At 42.2% G+C, this 26411-nt stretch overlaps 1 protein-coding gene and 1 long non-coding RNA gene across 8 annotated transcripts in view; one reads left to right on the top strand and one right to left on the bottom strand.

The window, feature by feature from the left end:
* The window catches only part of nrxn2b (neurexin 2b), a 589914-nt gene that overhangs the window by 465736 nt on the left and 97767 nt on the right, over positions 1-26411 (top strand). For all 7 annotated transcript variants that reach the window (XM_034856686.1, XM_034856684.1, XM_034856685.1 and 4 more), the window contains one exon: positions 7330-7511. In XM_034856686.1, the coding sequence (XP_034712577.1) occupies positions 7330-7511 (182 nt within the window). The remainder of the gene's footprint in view (positions 1-7329; positions 7512-26411) is intronic.
* LOC117934907 lies at positions 17290-19713 on the bottom strand. Its single transcript, XR_004654608.1, has 3 exons — positions 19703-19713; positions 18935-18938; positions 17290-17385 (listed from the first exon to the last, which is right to left on the bottom strand). It is a non-coding gene; the product is annotated as an uncharacterized LOC117934907 (long non-coding RNA).

Raw genomic sequence — 26411 nt, 5'->3', positions numbered from 1 at the left:
AATTGCGCTAACCTGAACTAGCTTACCATAAGTAACATTATCTCAGGTGAAAGGCTTGACTACGTTGGTGTCCTAATCTCGTACACCCTTGCTCTGGAATCACACTAGTCTAAGGTTACTTTCTAACTTGACCACCCATTATGCCAAGACCTCAAGTTTGTTTTCTAGCTGCATTATGTATTATAAAATAATCTTCCATTCCAAAGATCCATTTACTAACCTTTCAGTAACGGTTGGCCCTTATTTCAGAATGGTCTTTCCCATCAGATGTGAGTGGCCTCTTTGACTATCAATCAATGATTTTGGTCTTTTTCCATTAATACTACCCAAATAGATTACTTAAGCCCATGTTTGGAATTTCGAAAGAGGTCTTGACCTTCCAATACCCCCAAAACAAAACCCCCAGTATTACCTGCAGATGCTTAAATGCTAGACCTAAGCGACACTGAGCGACCCGTTTGTTGGAGAGATTATATTTTGAGGATTTAACAGTGGTACACACACACGTTGAAATGTTTTCAGATACAATTAGAGATTTTAAATTGGTGATACTGTCACTTGAGGATATCTTCATACTTTTATTAACTGTAGTTGAAAGAAATATGTTTCATCTCCAGTTTTGGTGATATAGTCAAGGGGTATGTGCAGCAAGTGAAATATACATAAGCAGTCCAATTATTTTCCAAGTATCAGGTCAGTCCAATTACCCGGTTCCAATATAGTCCAAGCTGAGGTGCAGTGTCCCATCTCCAAGCTCCTACCGCACGACTCTGCAAACCCAATTAAGACTGGCGCTCTCACATTATCAGCCTATTGAGATCAAACTAAGTCTACAAGAAAGAACGAGTTTGAATTTCCTTGAGGTGAGAAATGGACGGGGTATAACCAAATCAACAGAGTCAACAGTTGTCAAGAATGATTGAGTAAGTTGTCTGTTACAGTAACTGTCTCTTTTGATCCTTATTGTCTTAATTGTCTCAGTTGTGTTACTGAAAGTAGTTAATGGAGAACTGTGTTGAAACTGTGGAGACGATCAGTCCAGATCTGATTAGCGTCTTGTCTGAATTCTTTTGCATGTTTAAAAAGATATCTACAAATGTATCTACAAAAAAAAAAAGTTTAACACATTACTTGTCCTAACTCTTTGGGGACTTTGAGGCTGACCTTACCTTATCCTTCGAAGCAATAAGGCAGAACGCACACACTGTGTATGTATGTATGTATGTGTGTGTGTTTGTGTGTGTGTCTGTGTCTGCAACTTCAAAGATCAACAGCTGTCTGGAACTTTTGTCAAATGTCTCATCTCAGCACCTTTTTTCTCCCGGTCTACGCATCCCTTTGTAAGTGTCTCTGAAATATATGTTGTGTCAAAAAAGGTTTCAGTCTTCTCGTTTAAAATGAATCAATCTCTCTCTCTCTCTCTCTCTCCTTAATTGCTTCAAAGAATCCGTCTGCACTGATGCAATAATACACAAAAGGTTGGAGGAACCATCTTTGTGTTATTGAGTTATTGTTTTAGAGCCTGTCTGAGAGTTTAAAATAAGAAGTGTGTATAAATTCATGTGGGTGTGCAACGCCGGTGCACCTTGGGGCTTATTGCCTCTCAAGAATGGACTTCATCTCCGCTATCGGCCCTTTTTTTCCTTTGTGGAATTTTTATTTCATCTCTGAGCCTGTCTCGCATTTTTCACGCTGTCTGAGGCTTTGCGGCTGGCGTCCGACACTGCAACACTCACCGCAGGCCTTAATGAAAAATAGTGGCGTCTGGTTTCTGCGATATGACCTGTTTATCCCCACGGTAGATAGCAGTGACCTAGAATCTACTATCCCAAATCAATGGCCCCTTGCAGAGAAAGCATCCCAAATGATAAGCTCAATGCGGAACACACTCTCCTCTCGCCCCAACACAAAGAAGAGGGTGATGGGGGTTGGAAAGGGGAGTGGTGTGAAAAATCAAAATCAATAGTTTTTTTTTCATTCCTGGTTTGATTCATGAGTCATTTTTGATTATTTCCCCCACTAGATCCCAGGAAAAAGGAAACTGATGTATTTTTTTCTTCTTCAAACCAAATAACCAAGCTGTCCATGTGAATGGAAATGATAATCATGGGGCGTCCCACAGCGTTTTGATTCATCTCTTTGCATTCTCTCCACTTCTCGCGCCGCAGGTATGATTGATTGGCCAGATCGATGCAGCCAGAGCTAATTGGACAAAACTAATAAATATTTAGCCAGTTTTGTTTTGTTTTTTTGGATCGAGGGAGTGAAAAACATGAGTGCAATAGAGCATTTTCCATCATTATTGTTATACTAGCGAAAGCGGTGGCGGCAGATAGCTTGATTAGACCACGGTGGACTGAAGGTCAGAGAAACCCAGCCAGGTTTTTGTTTGCTGACAACTCCCAGGGCAACACTAATTTACTTTTAACTCGCAGTTTCAATAAAAGGCAAACCGGTATTGTTTGGGAGAACGTGGAAGCCAATTTTTCTGTCTGCCCTGTTCTCTTAATCATTTGCAGACACACAAATGCACACCACTTCACAAATAGGCTTATACAAACAGTACATGCACCTAAGCTAATTCAAAAAATTCTCAGGCACATACACAGCAAAAAGACCCCATACACCAATCAACAAATTGTTTGGTAGTGAACTCCAGAACTGCCCATGTGACATCAACAAAAACAAATCATGTGGTTGTTTCCTGATCTGACATCTCTTTAGTTAGGGTTTGGTTAACAAAAAAACTACTTTAGGGAAAGATTGTGGTCATGCTTTAACAAATCCAACTCCTATTGTTGATAGGAGATTGAATGTAAAAGCAGAGCCTCCAGTGTCAAAGTCAAACACTTGGTGTGCCCAACTACAATCCCCTGACATCTTCCCTACTCGTCCGTTTTGCAGCTCTACAACAACATTGTGCTGCTTTGCCTTTACTTCTGAAAGGAGAGGATAGTAATTCCTCACTTGACCTCACACATCATGATCGGCCGTTTTAAGCGTTTCAACGACAAGCAGATGTTATTCTAGTGAAGATATTTGAAGTACTGCATATGCCACGACTAATAAAATGACAATCCTGATGTTTTTTTTAGATTATTATTATTTTACATTTTGCCTGGTTGAAAAGTTTCAAGCTCCTTCCTTTTGGTGCTCAAAGATCCACTCTACCAGGCTGTTCTCATGAATCATTCATACCTATAGTAGCTACGACAAGTAAAACACTGTAATTTGTATGTATAAATAAATACTTTTCTCACGGTGCTCTAAAGCTGGCTACAAATTACATTAAATTCAACTGTAAAAACCGCTAAACTTAAACCAATCTCATGTGACACGTCTGCATAATTTCGTAGGATATTGTAGGTTATCATAGTAATGGTTGTGCATCCGTTTTTGTCGGATATCGTACGAATCTGTTCATGAGAGTGCATTGACTTTACACAGAGCATCTGAAAATGTATGTTCTCTGGTTTAAAAGAGGTCATTCTCTTGAAGGAACCCAGGAAAGAATGCCCTCCAGACGTGTCTTCTTTGGTTTATTAAACATCTTATCTCTATCTTTTTTGCTCTATCTAGTCTCCCTATTAGTGTGTGTTGCATTTCAGGATTGGGTGGATTTTTGCCTCAACCGGAGCAGCAGGTGTTTGCTGGAGGAAACAGTGACACATGGTTGCGCCCTGTCAGGCTACTCATTAGAGACTCTGCACCTCCTTTGTCTCCTCATTTAGAGCAGAGAAGGGTAGAACGCACACACACATACACACACAAACAAAAGCAGATGCGCGCACGTATACGAGTGCACAAAGCAGCAGGTGGCCAGTATCAGCTGGACAAATCAAAGCAGGCAAAGTCAACACCACTTTATTGGATGGATGTAGGAACCAGAGAGTAGTATGTCTAAGTACTACTGGGATTCTTTTGTTTCTCAACTTTGGCACATGTTTTTGTGACATTCATGCCAGTAAGTGTGCTGATGATAAAGACAAATTAAGAAGTGACAAGTGTGACTGTGACAGTGGCATCGGGCGTACAGGAAACACTCAGGGGAAGGTGAAGCATATGGTAGATGCTCTGCATGAGAAAGGGTGTTAATAGATGAGAATTAGTTCACTGTGAGAACAAGTAAGATATGCAGTGATGCTACGTGCTGCATGTCTAATTCTTGGCACACCCTGTATGAGATATCAGTGTTTCAAACTGTATTACAGTATTAAAGTGGGGTTTCTGGAAGCCCTTGGAAGCCTAATTAGAATTTAAACATAACGTAATAGTGGGTTCACTGTACACAGTGACACAACACATGTAATAACAATTTAGGTCAATTAACAGGCCACATATTTGATCTATCTCACTGGAAAAGTTGTTTTTTCATCAATTTAAAATTATTCCCACTGCAATTAAGATGTTGAGTCTCAAAGTAGAATCCCTGCTGAGATCTTGGCTCCCTCCTTATCAGCCGGAATAGAATTGAAGCTCAAATCCTCCCTCTAAGTATTTCATTTTAAATTCTTAGAGGAGTTTGAACTGATTTGTACTGACTAGCTGGATGAAAATGTCCTCGAACAATTGTTGTTAGCATGGAATGTTGTAGATTTTGATTTCATAGCACTCTCATCAAAGTTTAGTTTGACTGTGAAATATCTAATATAATATAACTAATAGTAACTAGTTTTCCCAATAAACTCATACGGAAAAGTTTAGTTAAGAAAATCTTATACTGTATGTCCCTCCAATTAATAAGTAACAAGGCACTCTATCATTTGACCATTACGTTTCCATAAAGTTGAGGAGAATTGAAAACACAATTGTAAGAAAGAATGGCACAAATAAATGCAGTAGACACCAATATATCCTGAAATAATATGGTTCACACTCAAAAGATATTGGATCCTGCACTGTTACATGCCCACCATTGTAGAAAATGTGATTCTAAGTTCCGTGTGTGTGTGTGTGTGTGTGTGTGTGAGAGAGCGAGAGAGCTAAATTTCTTCTCTCAAACTCTTTGTCTCCTATTACAAGTGCCATCACATACATTAAAATGCATTTAGATCAAACAGCAATCAAGCATTCTCTCTTTTCCCTAACAAAGGCTCCTCTCTCATCTATCACAACATGGCTCCCCTCACTCCCTGTTTGTCGGCCATTTTAGAAATCTTTACTTCATCACAGCTGTCTCTTGCCCAGCTTCTGCAAAGCTTCAGTGATGCACAGTTAATAATAAACACGGGAAAGGGAAAAAAGGAAAACATCAACTTGCGTCTTCTCTCCACAATCCACAATTCACACTTACCCATCTCTACTCCCTGTCTCTGTACACTGTCTTTCTTTATCCTGTCTTTTCCCCCCTCCTCTGGCACACAACCTCTTTATAGCCCTCCTTGCCATGCTGTGATAATTAGCCAGCGCTAAAATAATACAGCCTCAAGAAAACAACGAGAGCTGAGCAGGGGGCTTAGCTCCACTGGGAGGTAGAGGGGAGAGGAGGGAGGAAGCCAGAAAGAGAGAAGAAGCGTGAGAGAGGGAGAAGAGTTGTGTGTCAGCTGATTTGAAATGGCTACCAGCGGATAGTTAAATAATGAAAGTGTGTGTTTGTCTGTGTGTGTGCGCAACAAGACCGCATGTCTCTATTCTTTATTAGCCTGCCTTCTCCGTGTGTACGACCAAGAGTGTGTTTGGCCGGTTGCTGTGGCTGTCAGTTGACGATCTGTTGGCCCAATGCAGCCATTCTATCCTCTCTGACCAGAGAACAACTAGAGGGAGAGATTTGTAGGCATAAAACAATCTAGGACGTGTGTGTGAATGTGTGCAGGTACACGTGACTTCGACATGGGACTGTAGGGCCAGGGATCAAACTACCAACCTACCGATTGATAGGCAACCGCTTTAGCAGCTGAGCTACAGCCCCCAGTTTGTGTAGTCTCCAGAGACTTGCCGCCCCACGAACAATCCATACACTTGTCATACACAAATCAATGCCTAACCTTCCCCATCTAACTGCAACCATTTGAGGTGTGCCTTAAAAATGCCTATAGTCAACCATCTCGTAAGGCTTTCACAGAGTTTGGGTTTGTTATCTAGACAAAACCTGAAATCAAATTCCCCTCCCCCACGGAAATCGGCTCAAGTGGAGACAATGTCAGACTAAAGATGGAAACATGGATCGTAAAATGCCCATGCTTATGTGAATCTGCCGTTGTTGTAGACATCCCATTGGTTTTTGGGACATTGTGAAGAAGCTATTATGTATTTAGGGATGCACATTAGCACGGGCCAGAATGGGAAATGAAACAAATTCTGGAAAAAATAAAATGATTCAGAAAGCAAAATGGCATGTACAGTGAGCAAACAAATCAGTCTAAAGTAGTATGATGTAAAAGTGTGTCTGTGTTTATGTTTCAAACAGGTAGCTTCATATAGTATAGCTACATACAGTATACATGCATTAGTATCCACACAGTCTGTATTTCTGTATTTACTGTATGTATCAGGGTAGACTGACAGCTGTGCTGGATTACTCTATGCTAATCACAGCCAACGCTCGTCTTTTCTCATTCACCTCCGGGCCTATTGAAGCCAGGCCAAGTCCTAACTTCTCTGTTACAACTCATACATACAGTGCACGAGGCGGGTAGCCTTTTTTCATGCTGGAACTCAAAAATACCGTTGAGGCAAAGTTCCTTTGACAGGGAGATCTGAGGGATTTATTTGGTTGATGTTGAGGGCTGATGGTTATTCTGACAGCATCGCCAACACTAAGTTTGTCAGTTTGCCCTAGTTTTGAATGAAATGAAAACACAACTGGGGGCAAGTGAAACTGCAGTGGTTCAGGATTTTCAATGGGGAGTGATAACCAACTCTTGAACATTGACTGCATGATAAACACTGTCGATGACAAATTTTCTTCACATACACAGTTGTTTTAAAGTCTTCAGGCCACTTATTCTTCAACCTTTTACTGAAATGCTCTTAGGTATGATTTGTGTTGTTGTCAGTGTGTGACTTCACTTATGAGGAAACGCCCTCATGTTTACAGCACTGTTATATTTATCATGGTGTCTTCATGCAATTTAAAAAAGCCATTACTTGCCATTAATTATAACCTGCAGATTATTTGTTTGATAAAGTTCAGTCTTTCCAACACAACAAAATAAAATACATGTGACAGAAGAAAATACATAAATGCTACATGAAATGTAATGGCAAAATTCCACGTTGCTGCACTTTGCAGAAGTCCTGCTAATACACATCTTTCTTTCCAGTGTTGTTCATTGTGTTGTGACTCGATGCTAACCCTCATATTTCCATCCACTTTCTGTGTTTTTGCAGCTGGGACAACGTACATCTTCGGGAGAGGCGGAGCCCTCATCACATACACCTGGCCACCCAATGACCGGCCGAGCACACGGGCAGACCGGCTGGCAGTGGGCTTTAGCACGCAGCTGAAGGAGGCCGTTCTGGTCAGGGTGGAGAGTGCCAAGGGACTGGGAGATTACCTGGAGCTGCACATAGTAAGATACCACCTTGGGATCATTGAGTGGGGGTGTAATAATGGGGGAATGGTAAAAGTACCCTAAGCTACATTCAGTCAGTTGAATTAATGTGGGAACCCCAGAAATAATATAGGGGGGATTGGGAAGTACCTGGGCAGGGAAAGGGAAAATGTGCCAATGGACTTGGAGGGGACCTGGGTCTATTTAGAGTAGTCACTATAGAACAGTGTTGTAGTACTGTCGTGGTCTCGGAGATAGAGGACTCTGGATTTTATTTCAAGACCACAACTGCAGGGATATCTCTAATGGTGGTTTTCCACTGCGTGGTATCTACTCGACTCGCCTCGGCTCCACTCGCTTTTTTTGGTTTTCGATTACGAAAAAAAGTCCCTAGGAGCTGCTACCAGGTATTTTTTTAGTACTACCTCAGTCGAGGTTCCAAGCGAGCTGAGGCGAGCCCAAAAGGTGACGTGGAAACCTGCAGACTACTGGTTGGTCGGAGAGAATCGTCACTTATGACTGCGTTTTTAGCAAACAAGAGCGTGGAGTGTGTTTACAGAACAAACGGGACATTTAAAACAAATCTAGCCGGACACCGACAGATTATCCACTCTCTGCAGTATTCTCACTTTTCAACTGTTCGGGCTACTAGCGGCTTCATGTCGTTTCCAATATTCCAGTCGTTGTCATAAGCCTCTCCGTGACTCTCATAAAGATTATACGAAGCCCAGTAGGTCAGAGCCAGAGATTTCACCGGTCGGACGTCACACGCCAGACGGTCTGCGGCGGCGATTTTGCAAAGCGTGAATGCTCTGAAACACACACAGCACACATGTTGGTGTGTAATCATGGTTGCTAAAGTTCATGTACTTTATATAGCGTATAGTAAATACTGACTGCGACGCTGAGCACATGCAAATGTTAGCTAACGTTACCAGGAAACTTAACTTACCCTTTTGTGTCGGCGAACAACAGTCATGTCGACGTCTGAACTCCGTCGCTATTCCCAAACTCCTGTTTTTTTTAGCGGTGATTTTCGTTGCTTCCTTCAGCTTCTTTTGAAACAAAACATTTCTTCTGGCTGCGGCAGGTAGCCGACGTGCTGTTGTGAGCCGCGCTGAAAATTACGTCATCACGCGTTGCTATAGTGACCAGCCACGCTGAGGCTTTACTCAATCTGCAATGGAAAACGGAAGCATAATGGGCCGAGGCGAGCTGTTACCAGCAGTGGAAAAACGCCATAAGTTCCCGCTGCATTGTCTAAGTATATGTGTTATAACCATTACTGTGATTGGATTTAAAGCTTCCTGCTTGGAATGCAACCGATAACTTGAGTAATTTCTGATTTGAAACATGTGGTACCTCATTTGTACTTTTATTGCTTTCATATGTTAGGCTTAGAGGTCATTTGGACCCACCTTTAATAATAGCTTTAAATGGCAATTAAGGGACAGGAATTAAAAAATTCATTTACGCAGGTTCTAATAGTCTTGTTGACCCCTACGCTTCTACTTCTTCCCAGTATTACATTCCAGGCTTGTTTTCATTTAAACCTTAATTAACAGCCAAGACCATACCTGGTGACTCTGCTCCACTCATCATGTTGCTGGAGTCACACAATTTAACATTGTGCGTCATTGTGCACATTCACAATCACAGTCTTTCCTTTTACCAGCTGGAAAAGATGTTGCAATGTCCCGCAGTTCCTTTACACTCTCTTAAAGTACGCAGTGATTAGACACTGTCACTGTTATCTACACTTGTCTACACTCAGCCATCTGTGCTGTGTGTGTGTGTGTGTGTGTGTGTGTGTGTGTGTGTGTGTGTGTGTGTGTGTGTGTGTGTGTGTGTGTGTGTGTGTGTGTGTGTGTGTGTGTGTGTGTGTGTGTGTGTGTGTGTGTGTGTGAGAGAGATCACATCCCGGTGACCCCAATTTGTTTGGGCTGGCCATGCCTGGAAGCGACAGGAACATAGTTGACCCCTGAAACTGAGACGAGCAGAGGAAGGGTTGATGGGAAAAAGGTATTGGGGGATGGGGAGCTGGTGGATAGACCAAGTAGGTCAAGGCCAATTTGAATGCTCTTGAAATCAGCAATGAAGAATAATAATAAATGGAAGGACGAAAGATTGTAGTAGTAAATGCAATGGGCACAACAAATGATGCCGAGGTTGAAGTGGTGATGTAACAGAGTACAACTGCTGCACCTTTAAAGGGTTATTTTCTGTAATTCTTTAAGACTATTCCTGGTGCCTTTTAATATTGGGGTTGTTTGGACCATATAAATATCAATAGAATAACAAGGAAAATTAAAAAAACAATTTCCTCATTCATCTTTCGTGATATGTGTCCATGCAGAGTGCCCAGGTTTCCAGCAGCCATTAAAAGAAAATGGAAGTGAATGGAATTTCCTTGTAGTGCTCACAGAAGAGGGCATTTTAAAAATTCAACAGCAACATCTCTTTCCAGAAACACTTTCCTAATCACTGAACACAATCCACAGATCTCACAGTGACTGGAACTACTTCCAACCGAAAGAAATTGTTCCCAATGAGACTGTGAATTATCCTGAGTTAGGAGAGACTGCTTTTGGGTAGATGTAAGGCTGTTTACTTTTGATACTGTGAGCACCTCACCAAAATTCCATTTACCTCCATTGCATCAAAGGGCAAATACTTAAAAACCTCGAAAAATTAGACCAAAACTATCTGCATGGATGGATGCCAGAGGTTAGCGAGACAATGTTTGTTTGATATTAATTGGGTCAACTAAGATGCAAAATACAGTACTGGTGACTTGGTGCAATAGTTGTTATTTTTGTAACCTGAATATTTATCTCTGCCCGTCCCTGACGATCACTCATCAGTCATTATGTAGCTTGCGCTCCTCTCAACTCTGTATTCATCATCCAACTTCTGTGTCTTTCATTTGCTCCCTCATTCCCTCATATCTGGCCCGTTCATTCGCTCTTTCTTTCCCTCTTATACACACACACACACACACACACACACACACATCAGTGCCTCCAACACACCAGCCCAGGTCCTCTGCTCCCATTGCAATTACATTTCATTTGCTGGCTCTGCTCCCTAGTTGGTCCCCTAAATGACTCTGTTCAGCCCATGGTGGGTGTTTGCGTCCTGTTAATTATGCCCGTCTCTCTTTGAGGGGAGAGGTACAGGCAAATTAGACCTGGAAACTCTAGGAGCAATGGCCCCATATCATTCCACCTGATGGGGGCCTCACAGACCCAATCAAACTACAAAATAGCTCCACTAAACCATTCATGGTGTCCCTTAGATCCAAAACCCATTAGGGGTGTGAATCTTCACTGGCCTCAAGATTTAATTTGATTACCATTATCCTGGCAACGATTCCATACAATCCGAAATCTCGATGCATCACGATGCACCACCTACTCAAATTTCTTATATGTTATGGTTGCCTGGGTACTTTTTTAGGTTTACTCCTCAACACGTGGGCCGCAGGTTCAACTCCGACCTGCAGCCAATTGCTGCATGTCGTTCGCCATCTCTCCTCTTTCCTGTTTCATGTATTTGGCTATCCCAAAAAATTAAAAACAAAATCATACACTACTGCACAAAATCATACACCACTGCACAAGATTTTCATCAGCAAATTCAAGCATTCAGATGTACATGAACTTTTAATTTTTATGCTCTTAAAAAGACACTTCCTGAATGTAGCAGAGTCTGAATAAGGAAGACAACAGACGAAAGACAAAAACAATAAAAAACAGCAAAGTGAAAATCAAGCAAGATTAAACCGAAATAATTATCGTCTGTCAGAATGCAGAATCATCTACGTTGCGATGCATCGTTGCTGTGATTAATTTCAACACCCCCAATACTATGGGCATTATTTTTTTGCTTTGGAGAGTAGTTTGAAAGTAACATTTTACTTTTTTTCATTTCATTTGAGGTTAGCTTGTTTTGTGGTGTTTATTAGGATTTCAGGTGTTCTAATCCTGACTGACATATTTGAAAGTGCAAATACACAATTCTGAGAGAAAATGCATTCTTTTGTTTAAATATTCTGTCTTTCTGCAGTTTAAGGACAGACATCCATCCATGAAGCAATTGATTAAGGTTATTATTTAATAAATAATAAAAATAAATGTAATCTAAAATTAAATTTTTAAGCCTGTATCATTGAGTCAGTGGACCACAGACTCTGGCCACAACCTTTTCCTGTCCTTACAGGTCATGACTCATTACTGATGGATGCTCTGTCTCTGTCTCTCTAGAAAAACTGGCACTGGTGGGCATGGCTGACAACACAATGCCATCACAACGTGATAGAGCATGATTCCTTATCTCTTACGAAACACCCGTCTCTTTATATAGCCTTCCTCCCTTTCCTGCTCTCTACCTCATTCATGCCACCCTCGTCCATTTCTGTCCATAAATCTGACAGAGGGCAGGACATCATAGGATCTGCTGACCTAAAAAGGACATAGCGTATCCTCACAAAACCTTGTTTCTTGCACTTACTTGCACCTAATCATTTACTGTGGGCTGTGTCTGGAAGTGCTGTAAACTTTCTAGTTGACATTTTGAGAGTTCTAGATGAAAAAAAAAAAGCTTTGAAAATAATTATCTGGAAAATGCCATAGGAATGAATCATCGCTGAGCAGACCAAAAGTGACTTGCTTATATGTCTATGAAGATGCTCTGTCATCCAGGTTAGGGAATGTCGAGCAGTAGTAAACCAAAGACAGACAGATTTGCTGTCTGGTCGTGATGAACATTTTGCTGTTCATCAAGCAGACTTCATTGGTTTCGACTGACTGGGGGGAGTTCCTCAGCTTTTAATCACCCAGAGAGGTCAAATACGACAGCCTCCCCAATAGTCAGTAGAACTAATTAAGCCTCTTGGATGAATGGTGAAACATTTTTATGAATACTCATTAGGCCCAGTTGCCTTTTTCAGTGTGCACAGACAGACATGTTGGTAGCTGAAGTTGTAACCCCCAATGCATGCATTGGACTGAAATAGCAACTGCATTTGTGTTAGGCAGTCAGTGTTGTGGGGGATCGGAATCATACATCATTCCAGCCATCATGGGTTATTGCTACTAATCCACTTAGTCTTTTTTTCACCCCAAACTGCTGCTGCATCTACTGTGTGGCAGATTTCTACATGAGAAAGGCCGTCTTGACTTTGCATGATTAGAACAGCAAAGGTCTAGTCCACTTACTTTGCAATTCCTAGGTTTCAACCATACCCCACAGCCTTCTTCCACAAATGGAAACTTGATCTGGTGTCATCCCACAAGTATAGGACCTCAGTCAAAGAAGCTGTAGAGATTGTAACCCCTGTCTCCATTCAAGAATGGTCCCTGGTATTGGATGTGGTTGTTTTTTTGTATCTTTATCTACCACGGACTCCTCATCTAAGACTTGACTTCTCAAAAGTTGATGCTGTAACAGATTTTTTTGTTTGGTGTTCCATAAACACCATGACCGAGGTCCAAGGTACTTTGGTCAGGCGATGATAACTCAGCAAGTTCAATTTGGCAACGAAAACGGCCACCGGATTGATTTGTTTGAAAGCTCGAAGAAATTGTTAGGATTTTATTCTACACAACATTGAAGATGCCCTTGGGTTTCACCACTCACAACATGAAATACATAGGAACATACACAACTTTTATTACTTCAGTGAGCATTTCTGTTTCCTTCCATTTAGTAGACAGGACGCTCAATAGTCCCCACAATGTCGGTGACAGGATGTTAGATCGACAGAAGTAAAAATGGTGATTTGGGAAGGCAGGTTTTTTTTTGCCAATCTTCATGACATTTCCACCGTCGGGGCCTGGGGTGTGAGATTCAGGGAATGAAGGGTACAGACAGATATGGAAGTGGGCTGATTGCTAAATCTCCCATCTGTGGTTGCTGGAAAAGGCTGATGTCCTTGCAAGACCTTGGAAGTCAAAAGAAACAGGTAATAGTAAATATAAAAAAAGTCTTTGGACTATTCTGCCACATTGCCACATATCAATAACATTATGAAATGTCCTCAGTCAATTGAAATTTTTAAAAAATTAGTTCCTTTACTTTATGCGGTGCTGTTTTTGGGTTGAAATCACTTGCTAACTGAAAAGCTTGGTCCAGGTGTAAAAATAAAACTTGCTTATTATTATTTGTAGCTGGTTGAGTGCCGCTGAAAATGTCCACCTATAGATCTATTTTAGCAGCAGTTATAAGAACAGGTGAACTTTTATTTGACACACCCGTTGGTTCAAGTGTTGTAGGAATACACACTCCTTAGCATTACTAGGCTGTGTGTGAAAGCTGCAGTAGTATGGCAGAGTTTGGCATGTCTCCCCGCAGTCATACCTCAGTGCAAACAAAGGTACATTATTTTGTTTTGTGCTGACTCGATAGTCTTGGTTTGTCCAATTTTTGTACACAAACATTGGCAATTTGAAAACTGGGCATGCGAAGAGTGTTGCCTTTCATTTCAGTCTGGCTCAAACGCCTCGTCTTTCTCCAGCTTCATGCTCTGCTGTTCCCGCTACCTGGCTCAGGTGACAGCACTGCAGGCACTCCCCCCACCCAGTCTGGTAAACAAAGATACTGAGCTAAACTGGATTTGGGAGACCATCGCGGATTTTACTTTCCCTCGTCTCGGTGTTTGTTGATTACAATATGGAGAAAATAGCTTGTCTAGAGGGGCCTCGCAAAATTTAGCTATCTTCTGCATGTTGACTCATGGTTTTTACTCATGGTATTAATAGAAATCACCATGCAGGTTCTTTAATCTGAGCAGAAGTAATATTCCTCTCTTAAGACTGTTCTAATGAATGAGTCTTTTATGCAGCTGTTCTCACTCAAAGCAATGAAGGCACACGAAACAGAGAAGCGAATTGGGGTTATTTGTTATACGCAGAGGGATGAGTCATTAATGAAGAAAGGAGCAACTATCCGAGCCATTGTCTTCATGAGCCGCTCGTAAACTTTCCAGATGGCCTGACAGATGGCCGAATAAAGTTTTACAGCATTTTAGATGCACCTTTCAAACTTAGACTTGCACTATCTTTTTGAGTTCATTTCTTCGGAGGTGTCGGTTTGTATATATTGCTGCCCTCACAGGCACTGCTCACATTTGACAGTCATTACATTTACAGCTGGCAAGTTGTCGCACTAACTGCTCTGTGGGAAGTGTCTCATCTGCAGTTATGGGCCGGTGCGTAGTGCGCAGCAGGCCTCCCCGAGTACCTCCATCACTGGCTGTCCTGTCCCGGCTCATAGCATTAAATAAGGACTGCCTGGGATTACCCGTTAGGGAACCATCCCTCACCACAACTCTCTGCTTTGAGCAGGGGCAGAGAGAGAAGGAGGTGGGGCGGGTGTAGCAAAAGGGACATGGCTATATTTTCTCCTCTTGACCCCAACCTTACCCCTCTCCCAGCATGTGACGAATGCTGATTGCCAGTGAACTAGAGCACCAGCATCCCCCCAGTCAAAATGTGAAGTGGGGTAGCTGACTTCATTAGCTTCACCATGATCACTTTTACTCTCACTGCTGACTATGAGAGGAACACTCGTCTTTTTTTGGGATATACCTCCGCGTGGCCTTTTCTGCCTCTCTTGACGGCCACAGGTTACCTGTCAAGGGTTTAGGCCAGCGAAGGTTTAATTATGGGTGGAAAAATGTGATCTGACGTGTGACGGCAGCCTGGGATAAGATGCGAGGCGAGCAGAGCCGGGTGGATGGAGAGCTTTGTGAGAGTGCAGTGGGGAGCCAAGAGATGCTGGCGTCAGATAAAGGCAGATGGTGATGCGGATAAAACTGTCAGTGAGGCAGAGGCTTTTATCATTTACTCCCTGCCCCCAGTCACACAAACACGCACGCACGCACACACGCACACAAACACACACATGCATACAGTACCCCTTTACTCCTAACTAGCTGTCAGTAGCACACAGAGTCACGCGTTGCGCTCAGGTTCCAGCTAGCTGCCAGAGTTGTATGCAGACACATTTGCAAGGACACCTTCACATTCACTTACAAGACGTGTATGATTAACCCTGGTTCACTTTAATGCGTGCAGACAATTTACAAGGGCAGCTCCCACTCAAAGGGATTTTGTTATTTCCTTATTTATAACTACCACCCCCCTCCCCCGCACCCCGCTACCCCCACCCCACCACCTTTCCTTTCTTAAATAGGTGTCACTTCTCCCGCCTACTCTCTTTCATCTTGTCAGTGGGGCAAAAGGGAAACATGCAGGGAGGGACAGAGTGATGAAGCGTGGAGAACAATTGACGGAGAATAGGGAGGTGTTGCTTTGATGAATGCAGCTGCCTTGCAAAGGGGTGCGTGGGCCGCAGTTGGTAATGAGATCGGGTCCTGGTGGGTTTGGCAGAGTCTCTCGCCTCAGCTGGCAGGAGCCTGTCAGCATATCGATTAATCCTTCCTTTTCGCTTTACTAATTTATTGTCCCCGCAGTCGGAGAGGCTGGGGGGGGGGCAGATTATACCTTCCAGCTTTAATCATGGGTGGGTAACTTTGGATAGGCAAGGGGATTAGGAGCTAGACCTTCCTATAAACCCCGCCTCCTTCACAAGGATTACTAGACTCCTTTTTAAATCTAACCACTCCTAGCCAGAATCTATCTATTTGACTGGGGATGCTTGTAGAGGGCAGCACACAGCATGTGTTTAATTGCTTCCTGAAAGCCCGAATTCAGAGCACATCAGTCTCTTTGGATGACCATTTTGGTCAAGGCCTCTAATGGTACCTGCTTGGTCATTTGTCTTGATTTTTAGATGCAAGGCACTTCCCGAAACCAAGAAGTAACTCGCTATTGCACAGCTTCACTTTACTTCACTGTGTGGGTATGGTAATATGTCAGATTTAACTGTCAATGGCACATTAAATTGCCATTTATTTTGTCAGTAGCTGATGGAAAGAAAGGCTACATCTACACCGGGTTACGTAATGTCTGAAAGTCCCGCTTCACTGCACTGGACTGAAGCATTTCAAGTGCATACTGGAAGGCTTTTGCACTTTTAACCAGTGATGTCACAACTGCCGTTTTGCTTTTGACAGCGGGTAAAAAAGCACTAGCGTTGACATTACTGATTGATGTTTGCTGAGAGGCACAATGTGATTAAAAGCCATTATAATACGGTGTTGTTTTACTCTTAAGGATGATGCAGGAAATGGAGAGCTTAACAGTGGATCTGTACTGGAGCTACAAGGACATCAGTCTGGTTGGCTACAATGTAGTGTAATTCAATGCTTCCAATTTGTGAACTCACTTAGGCTAGACTCCATCGACAAATGCTTTTGTCCAAAGTGACTTGCAGATCGGAAGCAATTTGGGGTTTAGTGTCTTGCTAAAGCACACTTGTGGAGCTGGACAAAATGTTTTTCATCTAAAATCCAGACCACTCATATAGTCTGGTGGCTACCTCACATTTACACACACTGAAAATGTTTTCAGTCAGTGTTCCACTTACCATATTATAGTCTATGAAAAACAGGTTTTATAGCTTTACTTTTGCAAATTAGATGTCTTTGTTTTGCCTTTACCACTTACACATACACAAATACACATTAAATACTGGCCCAATCCTAAAGTGAGCCCTGAGGACTAAGGACTCACAGACTTAATAGATCTCAGGTGCTAAGTGAGCATGTGAGGATAAATGGACTCAGATAGGTATAAATGGGTTTAGGACAGCACTTCCCGAGATCACGTTACCTTGGCGACGTTTAATAACAAAGATGTTGCTGACACTTGCCGGTTTGGGTATTTTAATATAAGTTTGTTGCTTTCCACACGGCCAAGGCACAGGAGACCAATGCCTGATTCCAAAATTTTCAAACTCTTGTTTTCCAAGCTGGACAACAGGTCTGCTCCGTTCCGTGTTTGTGGGTTGTGCTGTGGTTTACCTTCGGAATATCCAGATTTCCCTATGCTCTCCGCAGTAAATGTGGGTGATTCCCTTTGGTGAAGTCTGCATTGATTCAGACTCATGGAAAGGGCTCGGTAAGTGTTTACTTGCACCCTTTGAAATCCGACATTGGGACAACCTGAAGCCCTTACGAATTTTGCAAGAACACGCACCAAAATGTGTGAGTCTATAAGTCCGGACTTTGGGATTGGGCCACTGAAACTAACTCATGATTAGTGAGATGTTTTAGCTGTGATCACTTGAGTGTCCCAACTTGTTTTGTTGTATTACTATGCAATGACAATAAAGACTTTCGGAAGTTTTGGAAGTCCATAAAAAGACTTAAACATTTTGTTAGCAAGGTGGGCTCTTCATTCCCTAAAGGTCACTGGACTTGTGGGTCACACTGCACACGTATCCTGTGAGAGCAGAGGGGGTGGATGGGCTTTCCGGATCAATAAGCTATTAGGGTCCAAGAGAGCAGGCCTGTCTGCATGGTTTCAGTCCTGCCTGTAATAATCACATGGAAAGCCAAAACTACTCTGTTCCTTTTTCTTTCTCGCCGTTGTCTGCCATCTCCACAGCATGATGAATGCCTTGCCATCTAATAGGATGCACACGTTTTATTTTCATAATTTTCAGCACAAATGATGTCATCAGTATTGGGATGCACTGCACCGACAACGGCGCCTTTGCTGCTCGTCTGGTTTTGTTTAAGGTTGAATGTGCAGCATTTCATATACTATATATATATATATATATATATATATATATATATATATATATATATATATATATATATATATATATAAAAACACACACACACACAAGTACCAATACTCAAAATGAAGAAAGAGTAGTAGGAGATATTAGGAGCATGTCAGTTGATGGAGAAGGAAAAAAGTACGTCCACCCAGGCTAGTTGTCTACTGTCTTCAGTGAGGTTCCCCGGCCAAAGGAGCATTGTGAGGTTCTTTCCAACTATCACCGATGCACATCCAGTCCTCAGCTCCCTCTGGAGGCACTTTAGCCAGCGCTTCCCCTCGCTCACTGCAACACAGACAAATCATTTATAAAATAATTTTCTCTAAATTCATCTAGCTATATTCATTAGATGCCTATTGCTTTCACCGTAGTTATTAATGCTTCTTTGTGACTAACACACCTACTATCTGTTTGAATGTGCAGGTGTCTTTGTTGTTCTGAATGGTCTCATTAGAACTCTTTCTTTCACAATTACCACATAATGCTGACACACGCATGAGATTCAGAGCGGATACGTCATTCTTAAACAAACACCCTGTCAATTGTTGTTTGCAAGCTCCCAATTTTCACGTTGGACACGTTCCCTCGTCTTCTGGCTGTGTGTTCTAAATGGAGCACCATTGAAAGCAGTCTGTTAGCCTTTTATCTTATACTCTTTGGACTTTGGCTGACCCTTATGGTATGTCTTCTCCTTTCTTTGATTCATCACCACATCCATAATTTATCTTTGCCCTTTCCATGAAAACTTGTCTATAGGTTTTCTGTACTGTTTTAATAAATTGTATGTCTTCTATTGATTTTAAAACCACTGAGTCCATGCCCCCCTTTAATATATATATGGATAATATCAGTCAACCACCAAATGAGCTTCCTACGTTTTCTGGGGAAAACTATATCTTGTTACTTAACACTACAAAGTGTTGCTATGAGGAAAATCAACCTTTTTTTTCCAGTGTTGACTTCACAGACTGTAAAAAATCTGCTTTGAACTTTTTCAAACCCTTACTTAAAATGGTGGTCAGCTTAAAGCCCAAACACTGTTACAGAGTCTTTTCTTGCTCTTATCTCAGTGTACTTGTTGACTAGCTACCTTGGGGGAGGAAGTTTGTACCTTCAACATAGTCAAGCACAAAAGAGCAACTGAAAGCGAAGCGGGGAAAAAACGATAAGTAAAATGAGAAAAAGAGAGGGGGAAAAAAAGGGAAAGCAACAGAGCCAGAAAGAGAAAGATGGACTACAAGAGTATGTCTTGGAGGCCAAGAGAAGGGGAAAAGGATGTTTACATCTGCTCATCCATGCAGAGCACCCATGACTGTGTTCCCAAGCCCTAGGTGATGTGCTCAAGGAAGCAACGATGAATGCATCCTTTCTCAGTTACCACTCTTAACTTTGCTAGTCCATCTAACATTCTGCTTTTGGCAGACCAGGAAAAACAACACTTCATTATTCAGTGCTTTTGTTGTTTGGAAAATGAATGCTTTTGAGAATGAATGTGTGGAGCCGTCAGCATATACGGTATGTGGTCAAAACTGAGAGTAAAGATCTTAAAAAAGGCAAACAGGACAGATAAAAACTGTACATAAAAATAAAAGAGCATTTGATAAATGTCACAGCATTGAGTCAGATTCCACACATCATCCCTCTAAGGAAAAAAAAGAGGCAATCAGCCAGGAACATGTCAGTGACTGTGCCATGATGCTTTTCCATTTACACTATTTCTGAAGTTCAGACTTGGTTGCATCTCAGGGTTTCTCCGCTGATCAGAGTCAGAGTACAACAAGCGCTGGAACATGCCCTGTGTAGGCGTGTTGGTGGTCGATGTGCGAGGCCAGGAAAATGTTGACCGCTCACCGGAACTTGAGCAGTTGGTCTGCTGCCAATGAATTTCCATTGCTTGGAGAGGGGAAAAAGGCCAAAGATGGTTGAAGGAGATTGAAAAGAACAGATCAAATGACAAATTTCTACTTTATTTACAATGGAGGTAATATTTTTGTAGTTTTTCCTATCATTTTCTAAGATATACTGCACCTGCACTGATTAAAGTAGCAGTCAATCAGCCAACTTACTGTATAACTTTATTTGGAGGTGAAACTGATTTAAGCACACCCAAAGTTATTTGAGATCTTCGTTTTGGACTAGTAGCACAATCCAAGTTGTAATTATAACTGGGAAACTGGATATACCTAACCTGAGGCTGATTTGCATGAAAGTTCCTAAAGAAAAGCAAACCAATATGAATGCCTTACATCTTTCAAAGGCATTCAAGGTAATTTAACTCAAATGTAATAGATACAGTGCTTTAGTGTCAGCATTTTTAACCTTCACCCAACCAACTCTGTAGTCATACAGGGATATGAAAGCTTGGAAGCACTGTTATAGTATTCACGATTTGTCTTGGTCTCAAGACCAATTGTTGAAGATCTCGGAATCAACTGCATTTTTCTCTGTCTTGTCTCGGTCTCGGATGAGGAGGACTCCACTAAATTGCCATTACATATAAGCCCGTTTTTTATATATTTAAAAACCAATAACTTGCCTTGTAACTAATTGGTCATTGTAACCCCCACTCTCCCTGCCCCCTTTACACACACACTGCCTTGGTCTTGGTCCTGGTCTTGACTCGGTCTCAAACCCTCAAAGTCTCGGTTTTGTCTTGATGTACTGTGGTCTTGGTCATGACTTGGTCTCGGTTTATGTGGTCTAACTAGAGCACTGCTTGTAAGTAATAAACACGTGAGTCTTTCTCATCTCAATCAGCCACCCCATAAGCTCCTCATTGGATAGGATAACTGTTGTGTTGAGTCAGGAATATGGTCTATAAACAGTGACGGGTGTTTGCAACAGACCATTTGGCTAACCAATTTTTCTATTTTCTCTTGTTTTTTGTTCTGAAAAAGTTTGGCAATTGGCTATTTTTCAATATCTAATCGCTCCTAATATATCTTTTTCAACATTTTAAGAAGTTTACTAAATTAACAGCTTTGTATGAGAGAATTTTGATACACGCCTAACAGAAAATGTTTTGTATTTTAACTGTTTCTACACACATGATTCCCGTATTTTAATTACGGGACAAAGTCCGGGTAATGAGCTGCCAGAAGTTTTTTCTTTTATTTTATTTTACGGATTTATTTCTTTAGTGTGTGGCTCATAGAAATAATGGCCAAACCCAAGAAAACAGTCACTGTAATGGCATACTCCTTTAAGAACGAAAAAATAATATGTCCCTATCACAAACATTTAGCCTCCTCTCTCTTTTCAATTTCCTCTTTTATGGGTCGAGGAGCCATTTCCCTCAGTAATGCATCCCCACTCATATGAGTGACTGAGGTCTTAGCTCACGGTGCAGCCAGACAAGTGGACTGTCCGGTCTTCCTCTCTCTTTGTTCCCCGGAGACCAAATCCTGTTGTCAGGACCAGCGATAACCAATGCATGTTGGGCCCCCGTGGTCTGTGCAAAACCCTTTGCTGAGAACATCCTACGGATGTTCACTGCTGAATCTTTCATGGGCTATCACTTGGGCGATAAGGTGCAAATAGGATTTGCTGGCTGCAGCTGCTGTAATGCTTTGGTAAATCAGCTGTAAAGACCCTTTTCTGGTTGGATTTGAAGTGAAGGCGGGGATGGAGTTGGAGACAGGTGTGGAGAGAAAATAGAAAAAAAGGTAAAGAGGACAGAGTGGATTGTGTTGTAAACATGTAATATATATTACAAATGTATCTGGTTTAGTTGCTAATGCATAATGATTCTCCCAGAAGTATCTCTCCTCTATGGCGTTTGACTAAACCAAGCCACATATAAGCTCTGATGTTTAAATGAATTGTTCAAGTATCACAGTGTTAACATATCATTTATTGTGACAGCATAAATACACCCCCCCTTTCAACTACACAATGTCTAGCTGTCAGTATATACTGTATGCATGAACCGTATCCCTTTGTGTCTCTGTTCTGTCAGAATTGGCTTTAAATTTAATCAAACATAAAAGAGGAAGGGTGGGGGGAAATAGTGTAGCTCCTGCTCACCTTGATTAATTTGGGGTGCCATCCAGTGTCTCACTCTTTCTCCTGGGAAGGGGTCAGTTGGAGGGAAATACACATGCAGCCAAAAATTGCAAGTGGCTTTAGCAAGCAAAAGAAAAAAAGGTCTTTTGTTTCCTTGAGCTTGCATTCACACAAGCTGTTTGTATCGAGACCTGAAGAGGGAGAAGACAATTTCTTTGACACGTTTATGAGATGGGTGTGTGTGGGAGGGGGAATCACAAATGCATCAAAAACTGTTGGAGAATATTCCGTAAAGTCAAGAAACGAGACAATTCTCTAAGTCTTTGATTCTCACTAAGCCGTACTGTCTCACATTTCGGAGGAAGTAAAACCACAGGGGAAGAACCTCTAACAAGTGATTGAAGGATTGGTGCCATTCTATTATTCCTGCACAATTAAGGAGGTGAAGGAAATTCATCATTCATTTATTACCTGCTGCTGCTGCTGGGAATTACATGTACCGCCATGAGTTTGGTTCATCCGGTTGGGTGTGGGACAATCCGATGCAAGAATCAGCAACAGCCTTCAGTCATTTAGTTTGGAACGACGCTTGCCTTGTCTTGTAAAGTTTCACTCTTCCTGTTCTGCGTGGAGGAACTCTCGAGTGCCTTACGAGCCACTCTGCTGGATGAAAGAAACTATCATTTTCTGGTGAAAGGAAGCGAAGCAAAGGTAATCTCCCGCAAGTAAGCTGAGGGCTTATTCTTCATCAGGCAACAAGGAGCCACCAAACTCAGACATCATTAAATGTGTTAGCAGAGTGGCACAACTCCACGTATGTCCATGCTGCAAGGAAAGGGGAAAGGAGCCTAAACAGGTCATAACTTCAGCAACACTTAGTATTTACATCAACTTAGTTGTAAGACATAGGGCCACAAGCCAAAAGGTGTTGGGTGTCGGTCTTGGAGCCAAGTGTTGCTGGAGTTTAGACTCCTTAATCATTAAGTGTGTTTGCAGCCCCTTTTTAAAATATTGATTTGAAAAACAGAATTGATAGCTGCAGCTAGAAAGTTGTGGTTATTCTTGTGTCTTCCCTCATTGCCTAACTCTGTCTAATTCTTTCATTATATGTTGTTTTTTTTCTATTCCACTAGCTCTTTGCTGAGTCAGTGCTTGTACTTACACAGAGCCAGGCCTCAGAATGATATGCTGAATAAGTGCCCTTATATCCGGAGCTGATGTAGCAAAAGGCTGAGGGAGAGTTGGGGCAAGCAAGGCGGACAGAAGTTGCCAGTTTGACTATAATGAGGGTAGGAAACTGTGTTTTCATATAGAGCCTTGTACAAAAAAAACACAAATGTGCTGACATTATTTCAGCATAGGCTGTGATGTGAGATGTTTAAGGCTCTGGGCAGCTTAGCAAATGTATCCGCAGCAGCAGAGAATCTGACATTTTCCAGCAGATCTGGGAAGTAAAAGAGGATTCTTGGCAGCGACACATGCTCATTAGGGTTGTGCAAGACAAAGAGTCTACCAACTCTGTAACTGTCTATTACCCTGTGCATTTTGGAGACATGGATCCTTCCCACCCGACCAAGACTGGGGCAGTAGCCGTCAAGCAGTTCCTCTCTTCTGCAAAGAGCCAGGCCAAGGCGAGGGGAAAAAAGGCTCGCTTGTTGGACGTCTTCCCAGAGCAATTAGCCATACCCACATGCCTGTTTGATGAATACACAGATGAAAATGAGCTTTTCCCGGCCACTCTGCCGAGCCCAGGTCCCTTCCATGATGACCAGGCTGGATGTCAGTTTGCAGTTTGCTACTGTTGACTCAAATTTTGATTTGTACGGTCCACGTTACTGCTCCTGATGCATGATGAATGGACAAAGAGGCAGACCCCGTTCTTCTGTGTTGACGAATGAAGCTTTTCGCCGTCTCGCCCACTCCACCTGCTCAGCGGTTTACATTGCCATGCAATCTTTGCTCAGCCAACCGGGATGCAATCCATACATTTGTGACAGATAGGGCATAGCTATCAGAGCTGGCAGCCCCAATAATTAGAAAAAGGCAATGGCCGGGGCCAAGGAGACCATTTCCCTGATGGATTAACAGCAATCGCTTACAGCCGCGTTCCGGAGCTGTTTACACTAGCAGTCACAAGGCAGAGGTATTGAGCATCAGTAGTGCCTTTCTCTGGGTCCACTCAATCAAAAGCAATCGGCTGGCTAATCAACAGATATAATGGCGAACAGTGGTATGTTTCCAGAAGGAGCAGATGTTTTATCATCAGAGAGAAAATAAGATGCGTAAACAACACACACTTCCAGTCCATCCGGTCTCTGTCTCTCTCTCACACACATACACACATGCATGTGCACGCACACACACACACACACACACACACACAATACAACACGCCTGGGAGGGATGATCTGAGCACTGGCTGTGATGCCAGCTACACAGAGAAGAAGAGGACCTGCTGTTTTAACAAGGCCCCGGATCAGTGATCTTTCTCTGGGTCAGATGGCCAGGGGTGGTGCCTCTTACCTCTGGTGCCCTCCTTGCCAGGCTTGCAGCTGTGAGAGACCCCTCTGCACTCTGTCTGGCCTTCATTGGTGGGCTAAAGGCTCCAAACTAGCAGGCCTCCATTACGCCTGTCCAAAAAATGAAAAAACACTCAGTGCTGACTTCACCTACACCAGAGTTGCACCACTGTTGGCAGAGGCATCCCAGGGGTTGGAAGGTTCAGAGGGGAAACAGGAAGAAAATCAGATCACGTACACACACACAAACATGCATACAGCGCAGACACATGCTTCATAAATCTCTCCATGCTGGAGGCTGTCACAGAGGGGCGTGGAGATGGCACACTTGCCATGACAATTAGCTGCACATCTGGCCTGATGATTGAGAGAGTCAGCCAGGCAGCTGGTACAGCACTACCAGTGTTTAGTGTGTAAATCTGGGGGGTCCTGGTACAACAGGCCGGATACAGTCTGAGAGGGGGGGACGATGGGGGGCTGCTAGAGGGAGCTCCAAGTTAGCCACTGAATCTAATGTTGACTGAAACGTGTTGCAAATAGCCTGTTAGGCATGACGCCAATAGCAAAACGCTTCTGCCTTTCAGACAGTATGTGATACTTAGCTGTAAAGTGAGTAACAGAGGCTGTCAACTCAAATCATGGGCACACAGAGCAAGCAGAGGAATTCACAGATGAGATTTACCTTTTACAAAAATCATAAAAGTCGAAATACAAAGTGACATATGCGTGACTTGTACATATTAGTGTTTTCTGTATGAGATTCACAGTCTTATACCAATTTACAGAATAAGCCCTGAGGTTTGATTGACCCGTTACTCACATTTAGTCACAACAACAGTCAAGATGTAATTTGTTGTACAACAGTTCATTACAGTCACTGCAATCACCTAAAGGAAGGTGAACTAAACTGAAATAAATGTATTACCCTGTTAGGCTCATATCATTTTAAATATTATACTAATAACTTCTTTTTTTAAAGTGAAAGTATTTTTATATTTTAATCTAGTGCCAAAACAAATGAGTGGACATCCACAACATATAGCAAGAAATGCATCTCAAAAATATTACAGGTTTCAGGTTTAGGTTACTGTATTGGTACCTGTGGGTACACTAGGTTTACAATCTTAGAGGCAGGACATTCTTAAAACTTTGTTGACCAACTCATAACATGCAACACACCAAGCATTAAAACATGTAAAAGAGAAAGTAAGCAAGTCATTCTAATATAACAGTTTGTTTAATAAAGTGATTGCCATTAGGACAAAACTGTTTTTGAATCTTGTAGTTCTGCAACCGGGGACTTTTGTCCTCCGTCCAGAAGGGAGATACTGGAATTCCCTATTCAAAGGCTGTGGGCTGTCTCCTAAGATGGCCATAGCTATGTGCTGTAGCTGTTTAGTATGCAGGGATGTGGGGTGCAGTTGGGACTCCCCTGTCAGCTTACTTAACCATTTTACAACTTGATTTAGGTGAATCTTGTGCTTAACTGAAACACACCCAAACCATGAGGCTAAGAAGAATGATATGATGGATTCAATAAAAGCATAATAAAATAATGCTGTTATGGTCTTATCTATATAAAAATTGTAAATGTTTCTCTAGCAGTATAGACGCTGTTTTCCTTTTTTACAGACAGCTTCACAATTTAATTTAGAGTCAGTAATTGTCCCTAGATATCTATAGGATTCTACAGGATCCA

Source organism: Etheostoma cragini, chromosome 19, assembly GCF_013103735.1.
Source record: "Etheostoma cragini isolate CJK2018 chromosome 19, CSU_Ecrag_1.0, whole genome shotgun sequence".
Lineage (NCBI taxonomy): Eukaryota > Metazoa > Chordata > Actinopteri > Perciformes > Percidae > Etheostoma > Etheostoma cragini.
The sequence above is the reverse complement of the archived record's forward strand: the minus strand, read 5'-3'. Positions and strand labels throughout refer to the sequence as shown.